A 25,517-nucleotide genomic window follows, 5' to 3' on the forward strand; every position below is an offset into this window, starting at 1 on the left:
TATTGGCCAAAATAAAATATAATATACCGAAATAAAATGATAACTCATATATTAAAAAAAAAAAGATTTATTATAATTTATAATATAAATATTTATTTATAAGTGTAAAAAAAAGTGGTTATGGTGGGGGAGCCGGGGAATTGAGCAGGGACGGGAATGGGAACATAATCCCTATCTTTGGTCTCATTTATCTAACAGGGAGAAATCTCTCCTTACTACTGTCTCTATCAGGAAGGTGTGTATTCTGTATATTGATATCGTTTAAATAGGATACAAACTAGCAATTAATAGAGAAAAAAATATAAATTAATTAAATATTAAAAATAAAATAAAATATATTATAAATCAAATCATAAATAATATATCTAAGATATATTTTATAAATAATATATCACGGTAGTAAATTAACGTCCCACAATAAGATGATGATCGTTAATGAGAGGAGATCAGACGGTACCAAATAGTGGTCCTAATCGGATCTCACCGTACAGAATCATCTCTCTTCTCTTCTTAAGCTCAAAGTTAATCTTCATCTCTCTCTCTCGTTTAAATCCCTGCTTAAACCCCATTGCTTAATCTCCTTTTCTCTCACTACCCATTTCTTCTTCTTCTCTCACCTCCATCTCCTTCTTCCCCTGTTCCCGTTTCCCCTTCTGGATTTCGCCATTTCTTAGCTCAGGTGCTGAGGAATTCGCTTTATGACAGAGGGCGGGGAAGTTCTGAGCTAGATCTTTAATGGCGAGTAGTAACCACATTAACTCCACCGCTTATGCTGGAGATGTTCTTGACTCCGCTAACCTCGGTCTTTCCTCCTCTGCTTCTTTCAAGGCTTCTCGTAAGAAGTCTAATGTTGCTGCTCCGCCAATTTCACGTGTTGCCTCTGATGTGGATGACATTATTACTCTCTTGCACGGCTCTGATCCAGTCCGCGTCGAGCTCAATCGTCTCGAGAATGAAGTTCGAGGTCCTTTTTCTCTCCTTTCTCTGTTTTCTTTTGTTTCGAATGCTGGTGGTAATCGTTGTTGTTCAAATGAATTTGATTTAATTTTGGGATTTTTGTTTCTTTCTTTTGTTTCGTTGGGATTGAATTTGGTATTTTTCATCCGCGGTTTGTGTTTTGTTCTTTGTTTCCAGATTTGATTTGTTTGTTGCCTTCAGATGTTGGATCGATTTTGAATTATGTTCATCTACTTTTTGGATAATTTTACTGTTCTCCTGGAAATGGAATTCTGCAATGTACATCGTTATAAAGATGTATTTGTTGGCGTGCTAACAAAAATTTCTGCATCAGTAAATTAGGTCTTTTGTATACTTATATTCTGGGTTTATCAGTTAATAGTTGAGGGAAACCACTTGATATGGTTTGAAGGGAGTTTCATTGTGTTTTTCGTTGGAGGAAGGAATTCTTTATTTTCTAGCTTAATGATAAGATCCCACGTCGGTTGGGGAGGAGAACCAAACATTCTTTGTAAGGGGGTGGAAACCTCTCCCTAGCGGACACGTTTTAGAAACCTTGAGGGAAAGCCCAAAGAGGATAATATCTGCTAGCGGTGTGCTTCAGCCATTACAAATGAGCCAGACACCGGGCAATATGCCAGTGAAGAGGTTAAGCCCCGAAGGAGGTGGACATGAGGCGATGTGCCAGCAAGGACGCTGGGGTTCGAAGGGGGATGGATTAGGTGTCCACATCGATTGGAGAAGGAAACGAGTGCCAGCGAGGATGCTGACCCCTGAAGGAGGTGGATCGTAAGATCCCACATTGGTTGGGGAGGAGAACGAAACATTCTTTATAAGGGTGTGAAAACGTATAAACCGAGCATTTTAAAAACCTTGAGGGTAAGCCCGGAAGGGAAAGCCCAAATAGGACAATATTTGCTAGTGGTAGGTTTGGGCAATTACATTTTGGAGGATTTTTTTTTCCCACCAATTTTGGATTGGAAAAAAAAAAAAAAAAAACAGAACAAAACAATAAAACAAAAGAAACGCCAGCACTCTATTAATGAGCATAAAACGAGAAGTCAACTTCTGAAAAAAAACAAAAGAATCTTTTTGGAAAGCATTCATTGGGCTAACGATCAAATTTCTTTGTGTGCTCTCCAACTGGAAGCTGTTAATCGTGTAATATTTTTTAATAATAAAAATTTTACAAAGTTCCTATGGTTGCCAATTGCCATTACGCCCCGGATGGTATAGCCGATTCCTTCTATATTTGTGCTAAAATATGTCAAACATCAATGTTGAAGGGGCCAACTCATTTCTCGTTATTTTGTTTCATGCTCAACTTTTGAACCTAACCTATTAGATTGTATTGACGGCTGTTATTTGTCAGTCTCCCAATTTTACGTTTTGAGTATGGGTTATAGCTTATTCACTGGCGGCGTGTTGACCCCTACGCCTAGGGAGCTTGAAATTGAACTGCCACCAATTAAGTCTTTTTATCTGAGGTAGTTATCAAGAGGACTAAATTGTTTGAAAGGTATATAAGGTAAGGTTGGCTGTACCTAACATACTCCAATAACAATTGGAATCAACATTGATACGTTGGAAATAGAACTAATTGGCCTTTTCCAAGAGTTTACCTTGAGAATAGAACTTATTGGCTTTTTTTTTCCTTACTCATAACTGATTTTATGGCTCACATTGCATCTTTTTTCATGCTAATCCGTTCCACAATGATTTTAAGCACATCTTGTTGAAAATTGTTGGAGTCCCACATTGGCTAATCAAGGAGAAGATCACAGGTATATAAGTAAGGGACACTATGTTTATTGGTATGAGGCCTTTTGGAGAAATCAAAAGCAAATCCATGAGAGTTCATGCTCAAAGTAGATAATATCATACAAATGTGGAAGATAATTGTTTCTAACATAGTATCAAAGCCATGTTCTTATCTTAACTTAGTCATGTTAATAGAATTCTCAAGTGTCGAATAAAGAAATTGTGAGTCTCGAATAAAGAAATTGTGAGTCTCGAATGTGTAGTCATAGTGACTCAAGTGTCGAACAAAGATGAACTTTGTTCGAGGGCTCCAAAGAAGGAGAGACCTCAGGGTGTATTTGTTCGAGGAGAGGATCCATTGTGTGTTGGAAATGTTAAATAGTCTTTTTTTTCATGTCCTAAGAAGGAAGTATTGACAAGAATGAGAAGATTCTTAGGTTTCTATCAAGTACAAAATAAGGAGCATATGACTTTGGTTTTCAAATCATTCCAATTAAAAGCTTAAGTACTAACTCTAGTTTTGTGATTGATATAAATCTTTTAGAGTGTTTTTGTAATTGAAGTCGGAGAGAAAAATTTGTGTGATTATAATTATTCAAATTGTGGATTTTTTTCTGGTGAGTTGTGGTTTTTCTCCAGTTTTGGAGCTTGTTTTCGTAAATTCTTGTGTTTCTTATTTTTGCTGTTTTCCTTTAGTTTCTCAATTTTTTTGTGTGCATATTCTGCTATAAAAGTGGGGGTTTTCTTTTCCCCCAACATATTGTTATTGGATCATATTGAATATATATTTTCTTTTATATACGCAGATAAAGATAGGGAACTGGGAGAGGCTCTTGCTGAAGTTAAGTCATTAAAAACTTCAGAACGGCTTAAAGAGAAGGCTGTTGAAGAGGTACTATTTTTAGTCTTGTATCATCTTTTGTAGTTCTCTGTTGATCATTAACCAAAATGGAATGTCAGCCGGTGCAGAAAAAGATGCAAAAATCTGTGTTTAGAGTTATTCTTGTGCCATATTCCCACTTCAACTATGTTTTTTCACCAAAAAAAAAGAAAAGAAAAAAGAACACTGCCTAAGAAATCCTTAACCAAAAGTTCTTATGTTCGAATCTGAACTAAGAAAAAATGAACGAAAAATCTACAAATCGCTGCTTCAAATGAAACAATCATGGTAGCTATCCTTTATGGTATATTCTCATAAAAGTTAGTATAGATTTACAAATGTGATGATTGCTCCAGAAAAGGAAAAAAAAGAAGTGATACTCGTTCCTAGATGATGGAATTCTTTGATATGTGATGGCCCATAGGTTCGAAAGTATCATCAAGTATCTTAGATCCCCCACGTTTGGTTTTGATATATAGCTTGTTAGATATCCGATATTACTACAGTAAACACAGGAACCTCGAAGTTAGTTGTACTTACAGCTCAAGTCCATCGCTAGCAGATATTGTTTGCTTTGACCTGTTATGTATCACCATTAGCCTCACGGTTTTAAAATGCGTCTACTAGGTAGAAGTTTCCACACTCTTATAAAGAATGTTTTGTTCCCCTCTCCAAACCGAGGTGAGATCTCACAAATTTAATTAGTAGAAACCATATGTGGAATGCATTCTTTGATTTTCTCTTCCAACATTAGTTTTTCCATATCTACCCTCGTACATTCAAATTAGTTCCTACCTATAATTCATTCTGAAAGTTTTTGCCAGTCTCAATAAACCACGTAAATATCAATGTCATGTTGATATCGATATGTCAAATTTATGATATTGATGAATATTACAAGAAAAAGAACACGTGTTCAACACCTAAATTTCGAGAAATAAGATATATTTTTCTTCCAATTTTGGACATGGCTGGACACAACTTGGACACGACTTTGGAAAATATTTCACCTAAAAAGTAGGAAAATTCGAGATTCTCTTATAGATTGAATCATTATATATTGATCGTCCTAAAGTATTCGATATTCGTATAAGATTTCAAAATTGACTTAATTTTATATGTTTCTAGTGAGGTATACATTTTTTTATGTTAAATTTACATGTTTTATCTATAAAGAAGTATTGATATATCAATATAGACACTTATATTTTGTATAGTCTCCAACATGTCCGAGTCCTACTTTTAAAGAAATTGATGTGTTGCTGTGTTGGTGTCGGTGTTTCTTAGATGAAAACTTTCAAAAAAATTTGGGAATTCTTAAATTAATTTTAACAATAGCTTTTTAAATCATAACTATAATTTCAAGCACATATATAATTTAATAATGAAATAATTAAACAATATGATATTATTCAATAGAAAGAAAGAATTAATAAGAAGTTTTAGAATTTATAAAATAAAGGTGATGATTGAATTTGCAACAACGGCAAGCCATTCTTCAATGTATTCTTTTATGAGCATTCTTTATTGTTTATTTGACAACCTTTGGATAAGTGATATCTAACCGGTGACGGGACGAAACGAGGTAGTAGATTTTACTCATCCGCTCTATTTGGTTCATATTCTCAGTTAACAGATGAGTTGAAGAAAGTAGATGAAAAGCTCAAGGCAACTGAAGCTCTTTTGGAAAGCAAGGTAATATATGAAGTTAATATTATCTAATGATAAGTGTTCATATTCCCATATCCATCCCCTATTAGTACATCCACTAATGATATTATGATTATTGTGACTGTAGAACCTTGAGATCAAGAAGATCAATGATGAGAAAAAGGCTGCATTAGCTGCACAATTTGCTGCTGAAGCCACCCTTCGAAGGGTACACGCAGCTCAAAAAGACGATGAAATGCCTCCAATTGAGGCCATTATAGCTCCATTGGAGGCAGAGCTTAAGCTAGCTCGGCTGGAGGTAGAATTAAAACTTGTCTTACATTTTTATCGAGTGTACATTTGTAACAGCCCAAGCCCACCGCTAGTAGATATTGTCCTCTTTGGACTCTCCCTTTCGAGCTTCTCCTCAAGGTTTTTAAACCGTGTCTACTAAGGAGAGGTTTCCACACCCTTATAAAGAATGTTTCGTTCTCCTTTCCAACCGATGTAGGATCTCACAATCCACCCTTCTTCGAGGTCCAACGTCCTCGCTGGCACTCATACCAGCACCCTTTATAAGGGTATGGAAACCTATCCCTAGCTGACACGTTTTAAAAAACCTTGAGGGGAAGCCCGAAAGGGCAAACCCAAAATGAAAATATCTACTAGCGGTGTGCTTGGGTTGTTATAACATTGGTACGTCATTACATCATTTTTTTTCAGCTCAATGTATAAGTCATCGGTGAGTAAATTATTTTCCATACGTGTCTCGAAAAAGATAGAAGGATCTTTTGAACCTTGAAATGTTTGTCTGGTTTCTAGGTAGCAAAGTTGCAAGACGACAATAGAGCTCTCGATAGGCTTACAAAATCCAAGGAGGCTGCACTGCTTGAGGCTGAGAGAACCGTCCAGATTGCTTTGGCAAAGGCATCCATGGTTGATGACTTACAAAATAAAAACCAAGAGTTAATGAAGCAAATTGAAATATGCCAGGTTTCTTGATCACTCAATAGTTCTTGTGTCGTTTTCGGACCACCTATTTAATTCATGGTGTACACTTAGTTGTTAAATATGTGACAGAATGCTTAATTTAACTTATATTCGTCACGATGTTAGGAGGAGAATAAGATATTGGACAGGTTGCACAGACAAAAGGTTGCCGAAGTTGAAAAGCTAATGCAAACTGTCCGTGAGCTCGAGGAGGCTGTCTTGGCTGGCGGTGCTGCTGCCAACGCCGTGCGTGATTACCAACGGAAAGTGCAAGAGATGAATGTAATAATCCTGATTTAACTTTTCGATTATTTTAATTCTTCGGTACATTTTATCGATTTGCCGATCAACTTAAAGTTTTGTTGCTTGTATAGGAGGAAAGAAGAACTTTAGAACGTGAGGTCGCTCGTGCGAAAGTTACTGCCAACAGGGTTGCTACTGTTGTTGCTAATGAATGGAAAGATGCAAATGATAAAGTGATGCCAGTAAAACAATGGCTTGAAGAAAGAAGATTTTTTCAGGTATGAATTTTAAGTTGAATTTATAGGTATTGCAATATTGAGAAAGCTATAAATAATAGAATGAACCCAAAAGAGTAAGAATGAACCCAAGAGTACAAATTCTTACGTAATCGTTGTTGGATGATGAAAGACCCACATCGACCAATTTAGGAAATGATCATGGGTTTATAATCAAAGAATACTCTCTCCATTGGTCTGAGGCCTTTTGGAGAAGCCCAAAGCAAAGCCATGAGAGCTTATGCTCAAAGTGAACAATATCATACTATTGTGGAGAGTCGTGTTCGTCTAACAATCATTAATAATCCCTAAGCTTCATTTTTAAAAATTTTTTTACACATGGATTAAGAAAAACCTCCAAATATGAATATCTTTCTCATGATTAAACAGAAACACATTTTCTAGAACCAAAACATCATCAAAGTCCAAATGTTGATTGCACAACAACCACACACTCGATCCAGATGAACACAAACAATAGCAGAAAGAAAATGCAAGGAGAAATATTGGTTAAAGGTTTATATTGATGACTTCAAATATGTACGGTAGGAGAGATACAGAGAATGCTACGTTTTTAAAGCACTGACTAAGGGGTATATATATGGTTCAGTTTATTATATATAGGTTTACTAGATATAATCATCTACTATATATAACTATCTACCATATATAGCTTTACCAGATATATTCTTACTCTAGTTGTTTATTATATGACCATTTACTTTATATGTCATTTACCGTATATAGTTTTATTACGTATAACCATTGAGTAAACTATACATAAGCCGTTGGCTCCATAACCAACATCTACGTCTATCCTTTTTTATTATATTTAATTTTATTAACAGGGTAAATTACCTTTTTGATTTATGAGGTTCATCCCTATTAAATACTTCAAAGAGATGTTGACGTGACAATTTTTAAAATAATAATAATAATAATAATAATAATTAAAAGAAAAAATAATAATTTTACACAAAATCTCATTCTCTCCCCTTCCCCTCTCCCTATGGTGAAGCTCACCGCCACCAGCCCCCATCTTACATTGTCGCCATTACTGCTACCCCTTGGACCATGATTGTTTGTTGCAATATTGATGACACTATTTAGGCGCAACCCAATACCTAAAGCCTTCTTTTCTTTAGCAGAAATTGAGACATCTACCCTAATCTCTAGAACAAACACTGAACGCTTTGAAATGAAATCAAAACTGCAATAATTCCTCTTATTAAGGCTCGAATCGACAGAAGAAAACACAAATTTGAACAAAAAAAATAGAATCAGAAATAGAATAAGAATGCATTTTGCTCCGTTTCGATACATCGATAAACCCACACTTCCTAGAGAATTAGAAGCTTGAAGAATGGGAAAACATTCATCTATGCATAAATTTTTCCCCCAAAGGAATTTGTTGAGGATTGTTGGAAGAGAGTCCCGCATTGGCTAATTAAGGGAATGATCATAGGTTTATAAGTAAGGAATACATCTCTATTGGTATGATGCCTTTTAGGGAAACCAAAAGCAAAGCCATGAGAGCTTATACTCAAAGTGGACAATATCATACCATTGTGGGCTCTTTCATAGAGAACTTAATAGTTGGGTGGCAATCATTGAAATGGTTTTTGAAAGGCTTACTAATGAAGTATGATCCAAAGAAAGTTTACATTTTGGGATCCTCTTCGTTGGAGTGCAGATTATATTTGAAATACGTGGTAGATATTGACCACTTGTTTCTTATTGCTCTTTTGCATCTAAGTCCTAGAACTTTATTTTGGAGAAGTTGCTTTGGAGGATATTGATCACTTGTTCTAGAGTTGCCGGTTCTTGTAGTTGGTTTATGTAGTTTATTTGGGACTGTTTTTGGGCTCCTTTGGGGTTACGTTTAAGCAGAGGTGTTGTTCCCTCCTTTTAAGGATACAGTGAAAGTTCTTCCGCCGGCCTTTTTTTTTTGTTTGTTTTTGTTTTTGTTTTTGTTTTGTTCTTGTGTTTGGGCTGCAAGAAATGGCATGATCTCTTGTTTCTTCTTCTTCTTGAGAAAATTCAACCACCCTCGCCACTTAGCGTCAGACTATCACAATCGCACTTTTAGGGAATGCGTGCAAGTGATTGTGCGGCACTCACCCTCACCACTGAGTGAGTCAGCCAACTCAAACTCGTGTCGTCCTCGATCGGACAACGTATACCCAAGCCTCTGGCCTCACATTGAGGAGAAAGTTTTAGAAAACAGAGGCAGAAAGAGTTTGAAAGTAAGGTTGAAAGCAATGTAAGATAGCAAGAAAGACAACACAATAACTTAAATAGCATATAACTCCGGATAGGAAGAATTGACGACTAGCGTATCCCCCTATAGTACACTATGAGACGTTTCAGGTCTATTAGACGTAAACTTGATTTTGCCGAAACGTCATACTCCTAGAAACGAAAATAAGAAACTTAACATCATGAAAGCGGTAAAGGAAAGCGATAAAATAGCACAACACGAGGGATTTGACATGTAACGGGGACAACACACCTTGGACAAGCATGACTGTGAAACAGAGCGCTGTTGAGAAATTGCTCGGGAAATCAAGAACTCAACAGCAAGTGCTTGGATGCTGTCCACTAGGGTAGTACTAACTAATTGCAACTACCAAGGAGGAGCAAGCAGTGGTGCTGCTCAGAAAACGAAAGGAACACTTTGAACAATATTGATGGAGTAGGCTTTTGTGTGCAGAAATGGGAGTGAATCTAGCAAGTATGTAGGGAAACTAATGTATAATGCTCTTAATGTACTTGTGTAGTCCATTTTTAAGTGTTCTAAAAGAACCAATTTGAAATATCATATATTTTCCCTCAAGATTCAGCCGAACAATGAATCACCAAATACAGAACGAGTCGACAAAAGAATACTATCTTCAATCATTAGGGAACCTTCTAAACCGATCGGAACAAGTAGACTAATTTGAATTACAACAATGATCAACAAAATATTCATCTCTAAAAATTTAGTTATGCTCATGTTTTCGCTTTCCCTCCACTGGTTGTCTTTAAAATTATGATTCGAATTCTCAACCTGTCTTTCTTTATGTGTACTAAACCTCAAATGTATTTAGTCTCACTCCAACTAATATCATAAAATCTTGTTAAAACATTTAATTGCAACTCATCCTTTGGTGGTTCCATTATTCTTCTTTCTTCTTGCTGCTATAACGTATATACCTTGATTGAAGTGGGTAGCTTTAGAGATTGGGAAATGGAAGTAGAGATTGGGAAATAGAAGAAGGGGATGAAGAGGCTATTGAAGAAGATAGAGAAAGAGAAAAAAGGGAAATTGAGAAATATTAGGTCATAGATTAAAGGAGAGAGAGGAAATGGAAGAGTGAGGTGATGGATTGTAAATAAATGGTTTCCATCTATATACTAATGGGTGGGTTAGTACCTCTAACAGAGCCCAAGCCCACCGCTAGCAGATATTGTTTGATTTGGCCAATTACATATCGCCGTTAGCCTCATGGTTTTAAAACGTGTCTACTAAGGAGAGGTTTCCACACCCTTATAAGGAATGCTTTCCCTCTCCAACCAATTTGGGATCTCACAATCCACTCCCTTGGAGGCCCAACGCCCTTGCTGGCACACTGTTCGGTGCCTGACTCTGATACCATTTGTAACATCCTAAACCCACCGCTAGCAGATATTGTTTGCTCTAGCCCATTACGTATCGCTGTCAGTTTCACAATTTTAAAACACGTCTACTAAGGAGGGGTTTCCACACCCTTATAAGAATTGTTTCGTTTCCCTCTCCAACCAATGTGGGATCTCACCGTCCTAGTCCCTCATCTCTCTTGTAACAAAGTCACTTTCTTTTGTTGCAATTCCTCTTAATGACACTTTTAAAGTTATAGTTCCATAATTCAGAACCTTTTTACTCCTAAAATTAAGTATTTTGGTTGCCATAATGATTTGCAAAATAGAACTTGATGGTAACTACATTATTGGAGGATGCATTTGTGATAGTAAAACGTGTAATTTAGTTTCATGAATAATACCTATATTACACAACTTAATTATTGTTGTCTTTCATACACAATGGCAGGGAGAAATGCAGCAACTTCGTGAAAAACTAGCAGTTGCCGAGCGCACTGCAAAGGCCGAAGCACAAATGAAGGTGAGGAAGATTAACTTTTGCAATTATTTCTCAGTTGTATGCGCCTCTCAAACTATTTACAAATTTTGTTGCATTTGTTGATCGAAAACTCAGGAAAAATATCAATTACGCTTCAAAGTTTTGGAGGAAAAGCTTAGATCATCTAATGGCAACCCAAAACTTGCTGCTGAAGGAAGAAGCATAAGCACTGGACCTTCCAGACGGCTATCTCTTGGAGGAGCAGAACTGTCTAGACTGTCTTCAAATGGCTATCTATCCAGGAGAAATACAAGCTCACACACGGGATCGCTCCAGTCGAATAGCGCCAGTGCATTGTTGAAGACTACCAAAATCTCTTCTAGATCATTTGACGGTGGTAGTAGATCACTGGAAAGAGATAAGCTTGTACAGGATGCCATAGTAAAAGATAAGCCAGCCACAGTAAGCAGTGGTGAGATTCAATTTTCTGAGACGACTGCTTCGTATGAAGAGAATGAAGACGGTATCGCAGTTGAAAAGACCAAAACAGAGCAAGAAGATTTCGTTTCTGGAGTACTGTATGACATGTTACAGAAAGAAGTGTTGTCTCTTAAGAAAGCTTGCCATGAAAAGGATACAACTCTCAAAGACAAGGATGATGCCATTGAGGTTAGTTTATAAACTGAATTTCAAGATTATCTATCCATCTCTTGTTGTCATGAAGAATAGGTTAATGCATCTGCTATGCATGTATTAGTTTTTATTTGGTTCGTAACTCTGATTTATTTGGTTCATAATCCTTTTAGTTTATCTTCCATTTTGATACACGAATCATCTTGATTCATGTATGATATTAATGCTTCTATCCCTATATAAAGGGTTGTTTGGGATGATTGAGATGCATTGAGTTTGAGTATCATTTTTATATTTGTTGAGTGACATTTGAGAGGAAATTTGTTGAGAGACTGTATAGTGTGAGAGTGTGAATTACACTTAGTAAATACTTTGATTATTGAGATTGGTTGCTACCTGTGTAGGGGAATTTCTTCCCTCCGAACCATGTAAATCTTTGTGTCTCTTTGTTTAATTTCTGTTTGTGGGTGCGTGAGTGCGATCGATCTTGCTTTTACTTCCGTCACAATATCTCTCTTCTCCAATATTTCATGCATGGCTTATTATACATTTATTTTGGCCTTGTATAGATGTTGGCAAAGAAGGTCGATACTTTGAATAAAGCAATGGAAGTAGAAGCCAAGAAAATGCGAAGAGAAGTAGTTGCAATGGAGAAGGAACTTGCTGCTATGCGTGTAAGTAGGGAGAGCGATCAAAGGCCACGACGCCCGAGTGCTCAGAGGGGGGCTGTAGTTGGTTCTCAGTCACTTCCTGTCAGGTGAATTCCTATTTATGACCTGTGTAAGGGTTACTTTTTGAAACAAAGCACGTTAGGAATCGAGGATCCTCCATAATTGTATGATAGTCTAATTTGAGCCCAAGTTCTCGTGGCTTTATTTTTTGTTTCCCCAAAAGGCCTCATATCAATGAGGATGTATGCCTTATGAACCAATGATCTTCCTCTTAATTAGTCAAAGTCGGACTCCCTCCCAACAACCCTCCCCTTGAACAAAGTACACCATAGAGTCTCCTCTAAGGCGTATGGAGCCCTCAAATAGCCTCCCCTTAATCGAGGCTCGACTCTTTCTCTAGAACCCTCGAATAAAGTACACTCTTTGTTCGACACTTGAGTCACTTTTGACAACACTTTCAAGGCTCACAACTTCTGTATTCGACACTTGAGGATTCTATTGACATAGCTAAGTTTAGGGCATGACTCTGATAGCATCTTAGGAATCACAGACCCTCCACAATGGTATAATATTCTCGATGTATTCTTTATTTATAAACCCATGATCTTCCCTTTAATTAGCCAACGGAGACTCCCTCCCAACAATCCTCTCAATAAAACACACAAAATGCACAGAATATGCAGCCTGGCTACCCTTTCGACCATTTCGGTGCCTTATTTGTTTATAAAATGGATAGTTTCTTACGAGTTCATATTGTCTTCTACGTCTTCTGATTTCAAATTAGTGTCATTGTGATGTATTCACCTACCGTCTTGATGTGAATTCCGAGCATATTTACTGTTCTTGCATCTGCAGTAGATCCATTACTGACCTGTTTCTCCTAACCCTTCAACTCTCCAGGAATATCCGAAACAGATAGGGCGTCGACACGGGATTAAACATCGATGGAATGACTTTTTCTTATGACTCTATTGTCAATATAATTGTATTTTATCATGTCATAAAACTCTACCCGAGCAATTCTGCCAAGTCTTATCTATTTGTAAAGAAACTAACACGAGTTTTTCCAGGAATTCATCCTGTTCTGTATATTTTTGTACCATTGGTATGAAGAACAGCAAATGCAAGTTAAAAGGGGATGTCATGAATTCTATATATTAGGTGAAGAATAACTTTGTATTCCATCTCCTACAAATGGATTGAATTTTTGACCTGAAACTTCATACACATTAAATGATTAATATATTATTATATTTGTTTTGATCATGTTTTCTGTTCTCTAATTTTCAAAGAATTTAGTTGGATCTATTATTTATTGTTTTTTAGTTCAAGCCCACTACTAGTAGGTATTGTTTGTTTTGGCCCGTCACGAATCGTCGTCAGTCTCATGGTTTTAAAATACCTCTACTAAAGAGAGGTTTTCACACTCTTATAAGAAATGTTTTGTTCTCCTTTTCAACTGAGGTGGGTTCTCATAATATGTAACGACCCTAATTTTATACTGAAACAGAATCACTACCTATGCATGATGTAACCTTTTTACGTGGAAACATTCATTTAAAATACAATTTCATAAAAAGATATCATAGATTTAAACGTTGATCTACTAAGGTTATTTCATATTGGAGACATATTTATAAGTATATATGGAGAGTATAAAAGGACTACACATAAATATAACCATGTACAAGAAACAAGGAAGCTTTACTGAGTCTCAAGCAAGGTGACAAGGCTGTGGAGGAGTACGATCTAAAATTCAACGAGTTATCCAAGTTTACCGTAACACAAGTAGACACTGAAAGGAAGAGAACCCTTTGCTTCATCATGGGTCTCTCGGAGGATATCCAAGGGTCGGTGGTAGTCCATACATCTGCTACCCTACTAGATATGCATCGTAGAAGATCAAGAAGATGGAGTAGACCTACTCAGGACAAAAGAGGAGATTGGATAAGAACTCCTCTTGATCGCACTAACAGTCACAGAAGCAACCAGACAACCGTCAAGCATGAGAATATTTACTAAAATTACTATACTTAAATGGCAGTGAAATTCTCCATTTATAATCATCAAATAAATTACAAAAATAAATGGAAAGAGTAATAAATAGATACAAGATATTTGCTTACAATAAAAGATCAAATATGATATATATGATAAACTATAATTCAGAACTAAATATCCTTAACAAAGCAGAGCAAAGGTAGAAACCTCTTTAACCCAAAGTGTGAGAGAAAGCATGAAGGAGAATACTTGGCTGAAACAATGTCTTGTTTCAACCGCAGACAAAATGACACAAATGTGTAGAGTACTCGTATAAAAAGAACCAATGTAATAGAATAACGGGCTAAAACCATAACCATAACCAGCGAGACCGAGGGGTACTACAATATGGGCAAGTGATCGCTTGCGATAGTATATATATTAAAATTACGTAAAAGTTTACAAATATGAGTGCAAATATACACAGTCACAAGTAATAAGTAAATTACCGATTTCACAGACCGTTACAATGAATTTTCTACTCAGATAAAAGCTATAAGAATTATGTATTCAATCCATTTAACCTTCCTTTTTACGACGACCACGACAAAAAAAAAAAAAACAAAAAAACAAAAATATTCCACGGTGGAATCCCAATCAATTGGAGGGTGTTCTTGAAAAGAACAAAACAAACTTTCAAACATACATTTGATATTCAAACATTTTTCAAAAACACTGATGGGGTCAACAAACTTTCCAAGGTTCTCCAAAATCACCACTACTTTATCTAGATTTGACCTTCTCAATCCAATCCCACACTTTCTTTCCCCATGTGCCATGTTTCAAGGGGTAAAATTGTCTTTTTACCTTCTTCTCAACGTGTCTCCATTTCAACCTAACATATTTGTCAACATACACGAAACGTCAAATTTATTAATATATCGAGAACACTCATCCGTCTTATAAACATATTTGTCAACATAGTTACCAGTCTTGTTCAACACCAAAACATTGTACGAGAAAGCAAAACTTCTATCATTACCGATGCAGAGGACTAGCACTAGATTCTTATTTCAAAAAATACCCATCATCTTAAATAAGCTAAAGATACCCGTCAATCACTTCAATAAATAATTTTTTTTTAATGAATTAATTAGTCGCTAATTAAATTATATTAATATATTTCACATAGAATATGCCCAAAAAGACCACTAAATGAAATTTGGGAGATGTACCTACAAGACATAGTCCCACTTTAATTTTTAATATTCCATTTATATTTTAAAACTTTTCCTTATTTATTATTTATTTATTTTTAAAAAATGAGATTAAATTATACAAAATAAATTAATATTTAGTAAAGTTAACTTTAAAATAAAAAAATAAAAAAAATAGACATAAATTACAAGAAAATAAAAACGGTAATAAATGGAAACAACAATATATGAAAAGATAATTATGGTAATAAGGCAAATATCTAAGTATTTGCGTTTAATAAAATACCTTAATTTATTTGTTAGGATCAGAACGACTGCACGTTACATCATAGCAGCACGACAAAATGAAGGTGAAAACCCGGTTGGGCGTTCCTACGCACCTGGCATCCTGCAAGAAAAAGTCTGTGACTCGAAAATAGCTGTCACTTTTTTTATACAAAAAAATGGTATTTTATTGTTAAATGATTATGTTCCGCTAATAAATTTAAAAAATACGATATAAAAATTTTAATTTTGTTTATGATGGGTAAGAAAATAATGCGTACAAATCAAATAATTGTATTTAATGTTGTACTCGAGATGATAATTTAATACTATTATAATAATTTATTAATAAAATGATTATAGGTCTTAAATTTTAATTTAATTTTTCATTATTAACAATTATACTATAAATAATAGATATTAAACTTTTAGCGGTTAATATAAATAATTGTTCTCAAATAAATACCATCACAATATTTATTTTTCGTATCTTATGCATGGTATACCTGATAGTGATGGAGCATCGACTTACCAATAGGCGTACTTTGGAACGAGATTCCAATTTCTGTAGATATATATTAGCACATGCATTGTTCCGAGCTAGCTTTACGATGAAACTACCTTTAGTACTTGTAATACAGTCTCTACATCGTATCCCGTAAAAGAATTTAGTAGTGGAGCATAACTCATCGTAGATTTAACCTTACATGCTAACGATCTTAGTACATACCGATTATTTTTTAAGAGAATGAACTCTACGTTTGTAGAAATTGTTGGATGCAGGCTTCGCGAGTGTATTCCAACGACGTAGAAGTTTTTCATGCAAGCCTCCTAGGTGTGTTCCAACACGTGTAGGAGTCTCTTGAAAGAAAATTTCTAAGAGATTGGAGAAAAAGAGCTTTATCAAGGGTTCTCGAGAAATTGTGGAATTGGATTTTGTTCAACCCAAGGGTCCTACTGATAGACATTTCGAGAGAATCTTTCCGAAATAAATTATATAAATATCTAACCTATTAACACATAAATATTATATTTTATTGACTTATATTTTATTCAAATTTCAAATATATATTCTTTCTATTATATCTAATATATATTAATTGTTTTTAACGGAATCAAATATAATAAAAATATTTTTATCTTTTAATATATCTGATATATTAAATATTAATTTGTATCCTTCAAATTAAATAATTTTTTTATTTATATTTAATATATCTAATATAAAATTAACTTGTCCGTTATGGATTATAGGACAAGTTGGGTCCATTAATATAATCATTACAAGCAAATCGATCTTTCAAGAGTTGTTTGTAATTACACATAGGTCAAAAGTTCGTTCACTCTGTAATTACATATTTTCCCTTAAGTATCCCTTCTCTCATAAACAATTGGTTTATGATCCAATGGTAGGAGGGTGGGGCCCACTCTTCTACTTACTGTATATGGTAAGAGTGAGTTTCATCTCATGAAATTATGTTTCTAGCTTTCTATTTAGTCAATTTCCCAAAATGATAGGCATATTAAATCGACCACAAAAGTCATTCTCACCCATGCAAATCAAAAGACAAGCTCTCACGAGCAGACGTTCATAACTCGCTCAAGTTAAGATCGAGTCGTATATGATCATCCTATGAAATATTAATTTTTTCCATTAACAAATTTATAAAAAGAGATTAAATATTTTGTAAACCTCCACTCAGATGTTTCACATGAACGATTTGAATCAAATAATTTGTTATAAACTGGGTTGTAACAATAGTGTTGACAGACACTCAACCTTATCCATTTATATCCTAAAGCTCTAAAGAACAAGACGTTTAGATCTAAATAATGTAAGAACTCGAAAAACGATAAGGAATCAACTGAAGTGAAAGTTTTAGAACGAATTACCTTGATGATCAAGATAAAAAAGTAAAAAAAGAAGTGAAAGTTTTAGAACGAATTACCTTCATGATCAAGATAAAAAGTAAAAAAATCTCGTTTCTAAACCCATGATTCAATCATTCCCCTAAATGGTTTGATTAAGACTACTTGAATGACTCTAGCATGCCAATGAATACACAAGAAATGCAAAGAAACAAGCTCATGACTTGGTAACATGCCACTCTCATTTTAATATTCAAAATCTTTCGTACTATTTATAGCCTTGAAAATAAATTTATAGTAAAGGTTGTAACTATCCGTCATCAATACCATAATGGCTACTATCTAACTGTATCTTATAATGTTAAAGATAATTCTCTGTGACATTAAAAAATATAATAAAATCTCGATCTTGTCATCCATCACGAAATCTTTGTGGCGTGATTAAGGCATCTTATTTAATATCATGTGCTTCCACCAAGTTTCTTCAACATTGATGAATCTCGATCGGGAATCATTGATACTAGAAGCTACCAAATTTTCTTCAACATAAAAAAAAAAACATAACAAAACGATACCCGATGATAACATGCTGAATCAGTAATATATGTATTTAATCAAACACACCAGATAAGTAATTCACGGGAATATAAAAAATTTAAAAAAACCGAAAGAACCCTAAAATCGATTCAAATTAAATAACTTTTTCAATGCACTTCCAAGTCTGAAGTCAGATTAAAGAGTTGAATAAAACGACGATGTCATCTTACACCGGGAAGATGGAGGGAATCAACGGTAAGAGAGAAAAATCGACGTATTTGAATTTTGGCGCTCTCTATGTCGGTGAAGCGAGGGCATAAATGTCTTTTCACATTCAACTAGGGCAAAAAAAAAATTAGGTTTTTGTATGGACCATGGTGGGAAGTGGAAAGTAAATTGGCTCTATCTTTTGGAATTTCCCGAAGAGTTTCATATGATCGTTTGTAATTAGACAAACTATGAAAGATTTGAGCTTCCATTGTCGCCCACCCACCATAGACGGCCAATGCTGCCCCACCATGGCCGCACCATCATCATCCTCTGTCATCTCCTATCGTCCTGTGCTCTTCATCTTCCCCATTATTTTCTTTCTTCTTAACGTGAGCACCACATGGTTCCCCACTTCTCGCATTCAATTCTCCACCAGTTGGGTTTATATTATAATCAGGTGAGGAGATTGAGAATTTCAATACGTTTCGTTTATCTATAGGACCTTTAATACGAGATTACTGTACAAAACTGCTTTAACTCTTTTATTTGGTTTTGATCTTGGACAATTATTGGCCATTCGTGCTCATTCCAGTGGGATTGTTTTCGATTATTGGGCAGGAATAATGATATTCTTCTTTGATTTGTGATTTATGATTACAATGCTTGCTTCTTTGATTTGTTTGGAATCTCAAGCTCTTGGTTATTGGGTTGTTTTAGATTAAGTAAACTTCCATATTGACAAGATTTTGGGTTTGTTGGCCCTATGTTGGGATTGAAAAGAATAATGAATTTTCTTTATATTAATCTTTGATGCCCTAGGAAGGTAGTTGATTTTGATTGAAGCTTTTTGATTTGTTGGGAGATCCCACGTCGGTGGAGAGGGGAACGAACTATTCCTTATAAGAATGTGGAAACATTTCCTTAGTAGACGCGTTTTAAAACCTTGAGGGAAAGCCCTTGAAGAGAAAGCCCAAAGAGGATAATATCTTCTAGCCGTTTAGGTTGTTACCCATGGTATCAGAGCTAGACACTGAGAGGTGTGCCAACAAGGACGCTAGCCCCAAGGGGGTGGATTGTGAGATCCCATGTCGGTTGGAGGAGGGAACAAAACATCCCTTATAAGGGTGTGAAAACCTCTCCACAGTAGACATGTTTTAAAATATTGAGGGGAAATTCTTGAAGGGAAAGTCCAAAGAAGACAATATCTGCTTGTGGGTGGGCTTAGACTGTTACAAATGGTATCAGAGCTAGACACAGGACAGTATGCGAACGAGGACGCTGACCTCAAATGGGGTGGATTGTGAGATCCCACATCGGTTGGAGAGGGGAATAAAACATTTCTTATAAGAGCGTGGAAACCTCTCCCTAGTAGACGTGTTTTACAACCTTGAAGGGAAGTCTTTGAAGGAAAAGTCCAAAAAGGATAATATCTACTCGCGGTGGACTTGTACGGTTACAATGTTATAACCATTGCTTAATAGAATAGAATATGTTTCAAATGGTTGATAGGTAGGTTTGAGAATGAGATAGTCAATATGAACAGAGTTCATTTGGCAGATCAAACTAAAAGGATAAAAAATGGTGCGAAAATTCCCGTTGAAACAATAAACGAAACGTAAAGGAGATTTATGACTAGGAACAGATGTGGGGTACAGTACTTGAACTTGATGATTATTGAAGTTGCTATTAATGTCTTAAATGTGAGCATGATCAAGTAGCTCAACTTCTCAAGCAATTAGGGAATAAATCTGTCATGTCAAAAATGTGGTGAGAGAACCCTATAAAATAACCTAAAAGCTCTACCAATTTAGCAGAGAAACCATGGAGAGGAAGCAAAAAGAGAGAAAAGGGCATTTGGTGCTTGTTCCTTGCCCTTTACCAAGCCACATGTCTCCTATGCTTCACTTAGCCAAACTTCTTCACTCTCAGGGTTTCTCCATTACCATAATTCACACACAACTTAACTCTCCAAATGAATCTCATTACCCTGAATTCTCCTTTGAATCCATTGGTGGTAGCATGTTGGAGAGCTACAGTGTCTTTGATGGGGATGTTATGCTTTTTCTTTCGAAACTAAACATGAAATGTGAAACCCCATTTCATGAATGCTTGGTAAACATGCAATTGCGCTGTCAATTCAATCCAATCTCCTGCATCATATATGACGCTGTCATGTATTTTTCTGCTGCAGTTGCTGATGATTTGAAGCTTTTTAGAATTGTTTTGCGGACAAGTAGCGCCGCAAACTACATTGGGCTGTCAATTCTTGATGAGAGTGACTTTGTTTCAGAACGTAGAATGGAGGAACCAGTAGCTGGGTTTCCCTTTCTGAGAATTAAGGACATGCCACTTTTCAGCACACAGAAACACACAAGGGAGGTTCTAACGTGTATTTACAATGGAACAAGAACTGCTTCAGCTATCATATGGAATTCCCTTTGGTGTCTTGAACATGCCTTGTTTGAGAAAATAAAAAATGAAACCTTGGTTCCTGTCTTTCCTTTAGGGCCTCTTCAAAAGCACTGTAGCAGCTTCTCCACTAATGCCTTAAATGAAGAGCAGGGTTGCATTGCTTGGTTAGATAAACAAGCTCCAAGTTCTGTGGTGTATGTAAGCATTGGAAGTGTGGTTACTATGACAGAAGATGAACTATTAGAGATGGCTTGGGGGCTAGCCAATAGTGGCCGGCCGTTCCTGTGGGTGGTGAGGGCTTGTGTAGTCAATGGCTCAGACGGAGTTGAGATGTTGCCTAGAGAATTTCATGAGGCTACCAGAAGTCGCTGCAGGATTGCTAGTTGGTTGCCACAGCAAAAGGTCTTAGCACACACATCAATTGGATGCTTTTTGACGCATAATGGCTGGAACTCAACAATTGAAAGTATAGCAGAAGGCGTTCCGATGCTTTGCTGGCCTCGAGTCGGGGATCAAAGGGTGAATGCACGGTTCGTGAGCCATGTCTGGAGGGTTGGCTTACAGTTGGAGGACAGATTGTTGAGAGAGGACGTCGAAAGCGCCATTCGAACTCTCTTCATCGACGAAGAGGGTATCGAAATCCATAAGCGAGCCAAGGAGTTAAAGAAGAAGGTTGATATCTCCTTGAGACAAGGTGGTGCTTCAAGTGAGTTCTTAAGCAGATTAGTTAAGTACATTAGCCTTCGAAGAGACAATGATAAGGTTGTCAAATGCTTGATTAGCCTATGATAATGTAAGCTATGATTTCTCTTATGTAATTCTGCACATGTTGAAATGGTATGTGAAAGCTGTTGTACTTGTTCTGTCACATCACTTTTGGCTCTGCTTTTTAGCTGCTCTGTAAGAGCCTTTCGAAACTTGGCCTTAAATTTTATCAGAAACAGTGAAGCACGTGGAGAAAATAGGACAAATGCTACTACTCAGCGTATGCTTCCCAACAGAAAAATGATGAAGACAGCTCAGACTGGCCCATTGCTATCTGTTGGTCTTTAGTAATTTTAACTTTTTCAGGTTCTTTTCTTTCATTTCTATTGCCTTTGGGTTCATACTTGGTTCTGTAAATTCTCTTATTCTGACCGTGCCATGTTTTACTTGTGTTGGTATTGGTAAAAGTAGCTGTCTGGGGGGAATCACTTGATGTAGCTGAATCATCCAATGAGTGCTGGTGACGACTGAGTCTTGTTGAACAATGTAAGTACTTTCTTCCAACTGTATTGCTTACGAACTAGACAAGGCTAGGTCTCCAAACTCGTTATCGTACTTAATCGTCGTTTTCTACTACGCATGTTTCTTGTTTCATTGTCTGTTTAGGCCCGTTACGTATCATCGTCAGCCTTGTAGTTTTTGTTTCGTTGTACTAGCCCAAGTCCACTGTTAGTAGATATTGTCCGCTTTGGTCTGTTAGATATTGCTGTCAGCCTCACAGTTTTTGTTTCGTTGTACCAGCCTAAGTTCACCGCTAGTAGATATTGTCTGCTTTGGTTTGTTACATATTGTTTTCGGCCTCACGGTTTTGCTTTCGTTGTAACAGTCCAAGTATATCACTAGTAGATATTGTCTGCTTGGGGCCATTACATATTGTTGTTAGTCTCACGATTTTAAAATGCGTCTACTAGGGTGAGGTTTTAAACTAGACAAGGCTAGGTCTCCAAACCCATTATCAAAGTTCATCGTCATTTGCTACTACGCATGTTTCTTGTTTTGGTGTACCAGCTCAAGTCCACCGCTAGTAGATATTGTCTGTTTAGGCTCGTTACATATCGTTGTCAGCCTCATAGTTTTTGTTTCATTGTACGAGCCCAAGTCCATTGTTAGTAGATATTGTCTACTTTGGTCGGTTATGTATCGCTGTCAGCCTCACAGTTTTTGTTTCGTTGTACCAGCCCAAGTCCACCGTTAGTAGATATTGTCTGCTTTGGTATGTTACATATTGTTGTCAGCCTCACAGTTTCTCTTCCGTTGTACCAGCCCAAGTAATATCGCTAGTAGATATTGTTTGCTTGGGGCCATTACATATTGTTGTTAGTCTCTCGGTGTGAAATGCGTCTATTAGAGAGAGGTTTCAAACTAGACAAGGCTAGGTCTCCAAACCCGTTATTGTAGTTAATCGTCGTTTGCTATTACGCATGTTTCTTGTTTCGTTGGACCAGCTCAAGTCCACCACTAGTAGATATTGTCCGCTTTGCTCCGTGCGTATTGCTGTCAGCCCACAGTTTTTGTTTCATTGTACCAGCCCAAGTCTATCGCTAGGAGATATTATCCGTTTTGGCCCATTACGTATTGTTGTTAGTCTCACAGTTTTAAAACGTATTTACTAGGGAGAGGTTTCCACACCCTTACAAGGAATGTTTCGTTTCGTTTTCCAACCGATGTGAGACCTCACAATCCACCCCCTTAGAGAGCACAGTGTCACGGTCATGCCTGTCCAGGGCCTGTTGCCCATGGCCGCATGCCCATGACAAGCCAAACCCTTGTCATGTCTTTTCATTCTAGTGTTTTTCCCTTTGTAATTCTTGAGCGTATGACACCTCAAGAAAATCATGTCTAGGCCTGCCAGAACTAAAATGGCCCAGAATGTACTATAGGGGGATATGACTAGTCGTCAACTTCTCCCTACCCAAGGTTATATATGCTAAGCCGTTGTTATCTTTCTCTTGCTTGCTTATATAACGTCTCTTTCTAAAATCTCTCTTTCAAAAATCTCGCTCTCTCCTCGTTTTCTAAAACCTTCTTTTAAAACCGAGGCTAGAGGCTCGATCGTACGTCGCTTGGCCGTAGGCGACGCAAGAACAAATTGGCTTAACTCACTTGTCGCTGGGAAGTGAGTGCCGCACAATCGCTAGTCCGCTGCCTTCGAAAGTGCGATTGTGTCAAGTGGTATCAGAGCTTTGTTAGCTCCGTAACGTCATACAGACCGAAATCATGTCGACGACAAAGTCGACACCCAAAGCACAAGCCGATCGGCTTACGCTAATAGAGGAGGAAATGCTGTTCCTCAAAGAAGTCCCTGACACCCTCCGTTTCTTGGAAACACGGGTGACCGAACTGAGTGAGAAAGTCGTCCAAGTCGACGCAATGGGCAACCGCCTAGATGGGTTGCCAATCGCAGAACTGTTGTTTCGAGTGACCTCGCTCGAAGAAAGAGTTGCTCCTACGAGCAGCCCAAAACCATCTGATAGTCCGGATAGCTCTGTCGCACACAAAGAGGGACGTGGCGAAGAGTTCGACATACTACAAAACACAATGATGAGTTTGTTCAATGGATTGGCTGATGAATTCAGATCAACAGTCGACGACCTCCAAGAAAGGATGTCCGCCATGAGCACTCGAATTGAAGTTACCATGAAAGCCGTGGAAGGTGTCACGGCTGGACAAACTAGTACAGGATCCAACAAACTAAGGTTCCCAGACCCTAGAGCCTTCAAAGGGAATCGGGACGCCAAAGAGTTGGAGAACTTCATCTTCGACGTCGAACAGTACTTCAAAGCCACAACGGCTTGTACCGACGACAAGAAGGTGACTGTAGCTGCGATGTATCTCGTAGACGACGCCAAACTGTGGTGGCGTACGAAGGTGCAAGACATCGAGGATGGATTGTGCACCATTGACTCATGGGAGGACCTCAAGAGAGAGTTGAGGGAACAATTCCTCCCCGAAAACGCAGGACACATAGCAATGGAGAAAATAGTAGCCCTGAAACACACTGGAAACATACGGGACTACGTCAGACAATTCTCAACCCTGATGCTGGATATCAGGGGTACAGCAGAGAAGGACAAGGTGTTCTTCTTTATAAATGGTCTACAACCGTGGGCCAAAACAAAGATACATGAGAACAGGGTCCAAACTCTAGCTGCCGCAATGGCCTGCGCCGAGAGACTCGTGGACTGTGGGAACGAAGCAGGATCCCATAGAAGAGCGACGCCAGCCCCAAACAATGGGGGCAAACCATACCGACCACCAGGCCATCGAAATGGAAGCCCCAACAGATCGAATGGATGGACAGATAGACCTCCTCAGAACAATCAAGCGGGGACATCTCGAGGGCCTTACCACCAAAAGAACCACCCGACGACGCCTTTACAATGCATGCTATGTAAAGGCCCCCACAAGGTATCCTACTGTCCTCATCGGGCCTCTCTCACTGCACTCCAAGTGTCCATCCAAGAGAGCAATGAAGCAAGGGTCGAGACTTTGCTAGACAAGAAAGAAGATCACGACAACCCCCGAATGGGTGCACTCAAATTCTTGTCAGCCCTCCAACGGAAAGTCGAACCGAAGGAGATAATAGAGAAAGGGCTTATGTTCGTAGATGCCACCATAAACTCTCGACTGAGCAAGAGCACTCTGATAGACTCTGGAGCAACCCACAACTTCATTGCTGATCAAGAAGCCAGAAGATTGGGACTCACCATAGGAAAGGACCCGGGGAAAATGAAAGCTGTCAACTCCGAGGCCTTGCCTATTGTGGGAGTTTCCAAAGGAGTCCCCTTCAAAATAGGGGATTGGACTGGAGAGCTAGACCTTGTCGTGGTTCGCATGGACGACTTCGATGTGGTACTTGGGATGGAGTTCCTCCTAGAACACAAAGTCATCCCAATGCCATTGGCAAAATGCTTAGTGATCACCGACCGTAACCCCACAGTAATACCTGCAAGCATCAAGCAACCAGGTAATCTTCGGATGATCTCGGCCATACAGCTGAAAAGGGGACTCGCACGAGAGGAACCTACCTTCATGGCCATACCACTGATAGAAGAGGCAACCACCGAAGAGACTGTCCCAGAGGAAATCAAGGATGTATTA

At 37.5% G+C, this 25,517-nt stretch overlaps 1 protein-coding gene and 1 pseudogene across 1 annotated transcript; both read left to right on the plus strand.

The window, feature by feature from the left end:
• The first annotated feature begins 541 nt into the window (after positions 1-541).
• Positions 542-13,428, plus strand: LOC111803580 (microtubule-associated protein 70-1). Its single transcript, XM_023688059.2, has 11 exons — positions 542-964; positions 3,525-3,610; positions 5,228-5,293; positions 5,397-5,567; positions 6,071-6,241; positions 6,365-6,520; positions 6,613-6,759; positions 10,829-10,900; positions 10,994-11,527; positions 12,061-12,248; positions 13,063-13,428. Exons 1-11 carry the CDS (start codon positions 736-738, stop codon positions 13,079-13,081), a joined length of 1,839 nt encoding a protein of 612 aa, XP_023543827.2. The 5' UTR covers positions 542-735; the 3' UTR covers positions 13,082-13,428.
• A 5,393-nt stretch (positions 13,429-18,821) lies between these two features.
• LOC111804553 (UDP-glycosyltransferase 76B1 pseudogene) lies at positions 18,822-21,519 on the plus strand (annotated as a pseudogene).
• Positions 21,520-25,517: the final 3,998 nt, after the last annotated feature.

Source organism: Cucurbita pepo, chromosome 10 (assembly GCF_057944985.1).
Source record: "Cucurbita pepo subsp. pepo isolate OVF chromosome 10, ASM5794498v1, whole genome shotgun sequence".
Lineage (NCBI taxonomy): Eukaryota > Viridiplantae > Streptophyta > Magnoliopsida > Cucurbitales > Cucurbitaceae > Cucurbita > Cucurbita pepo.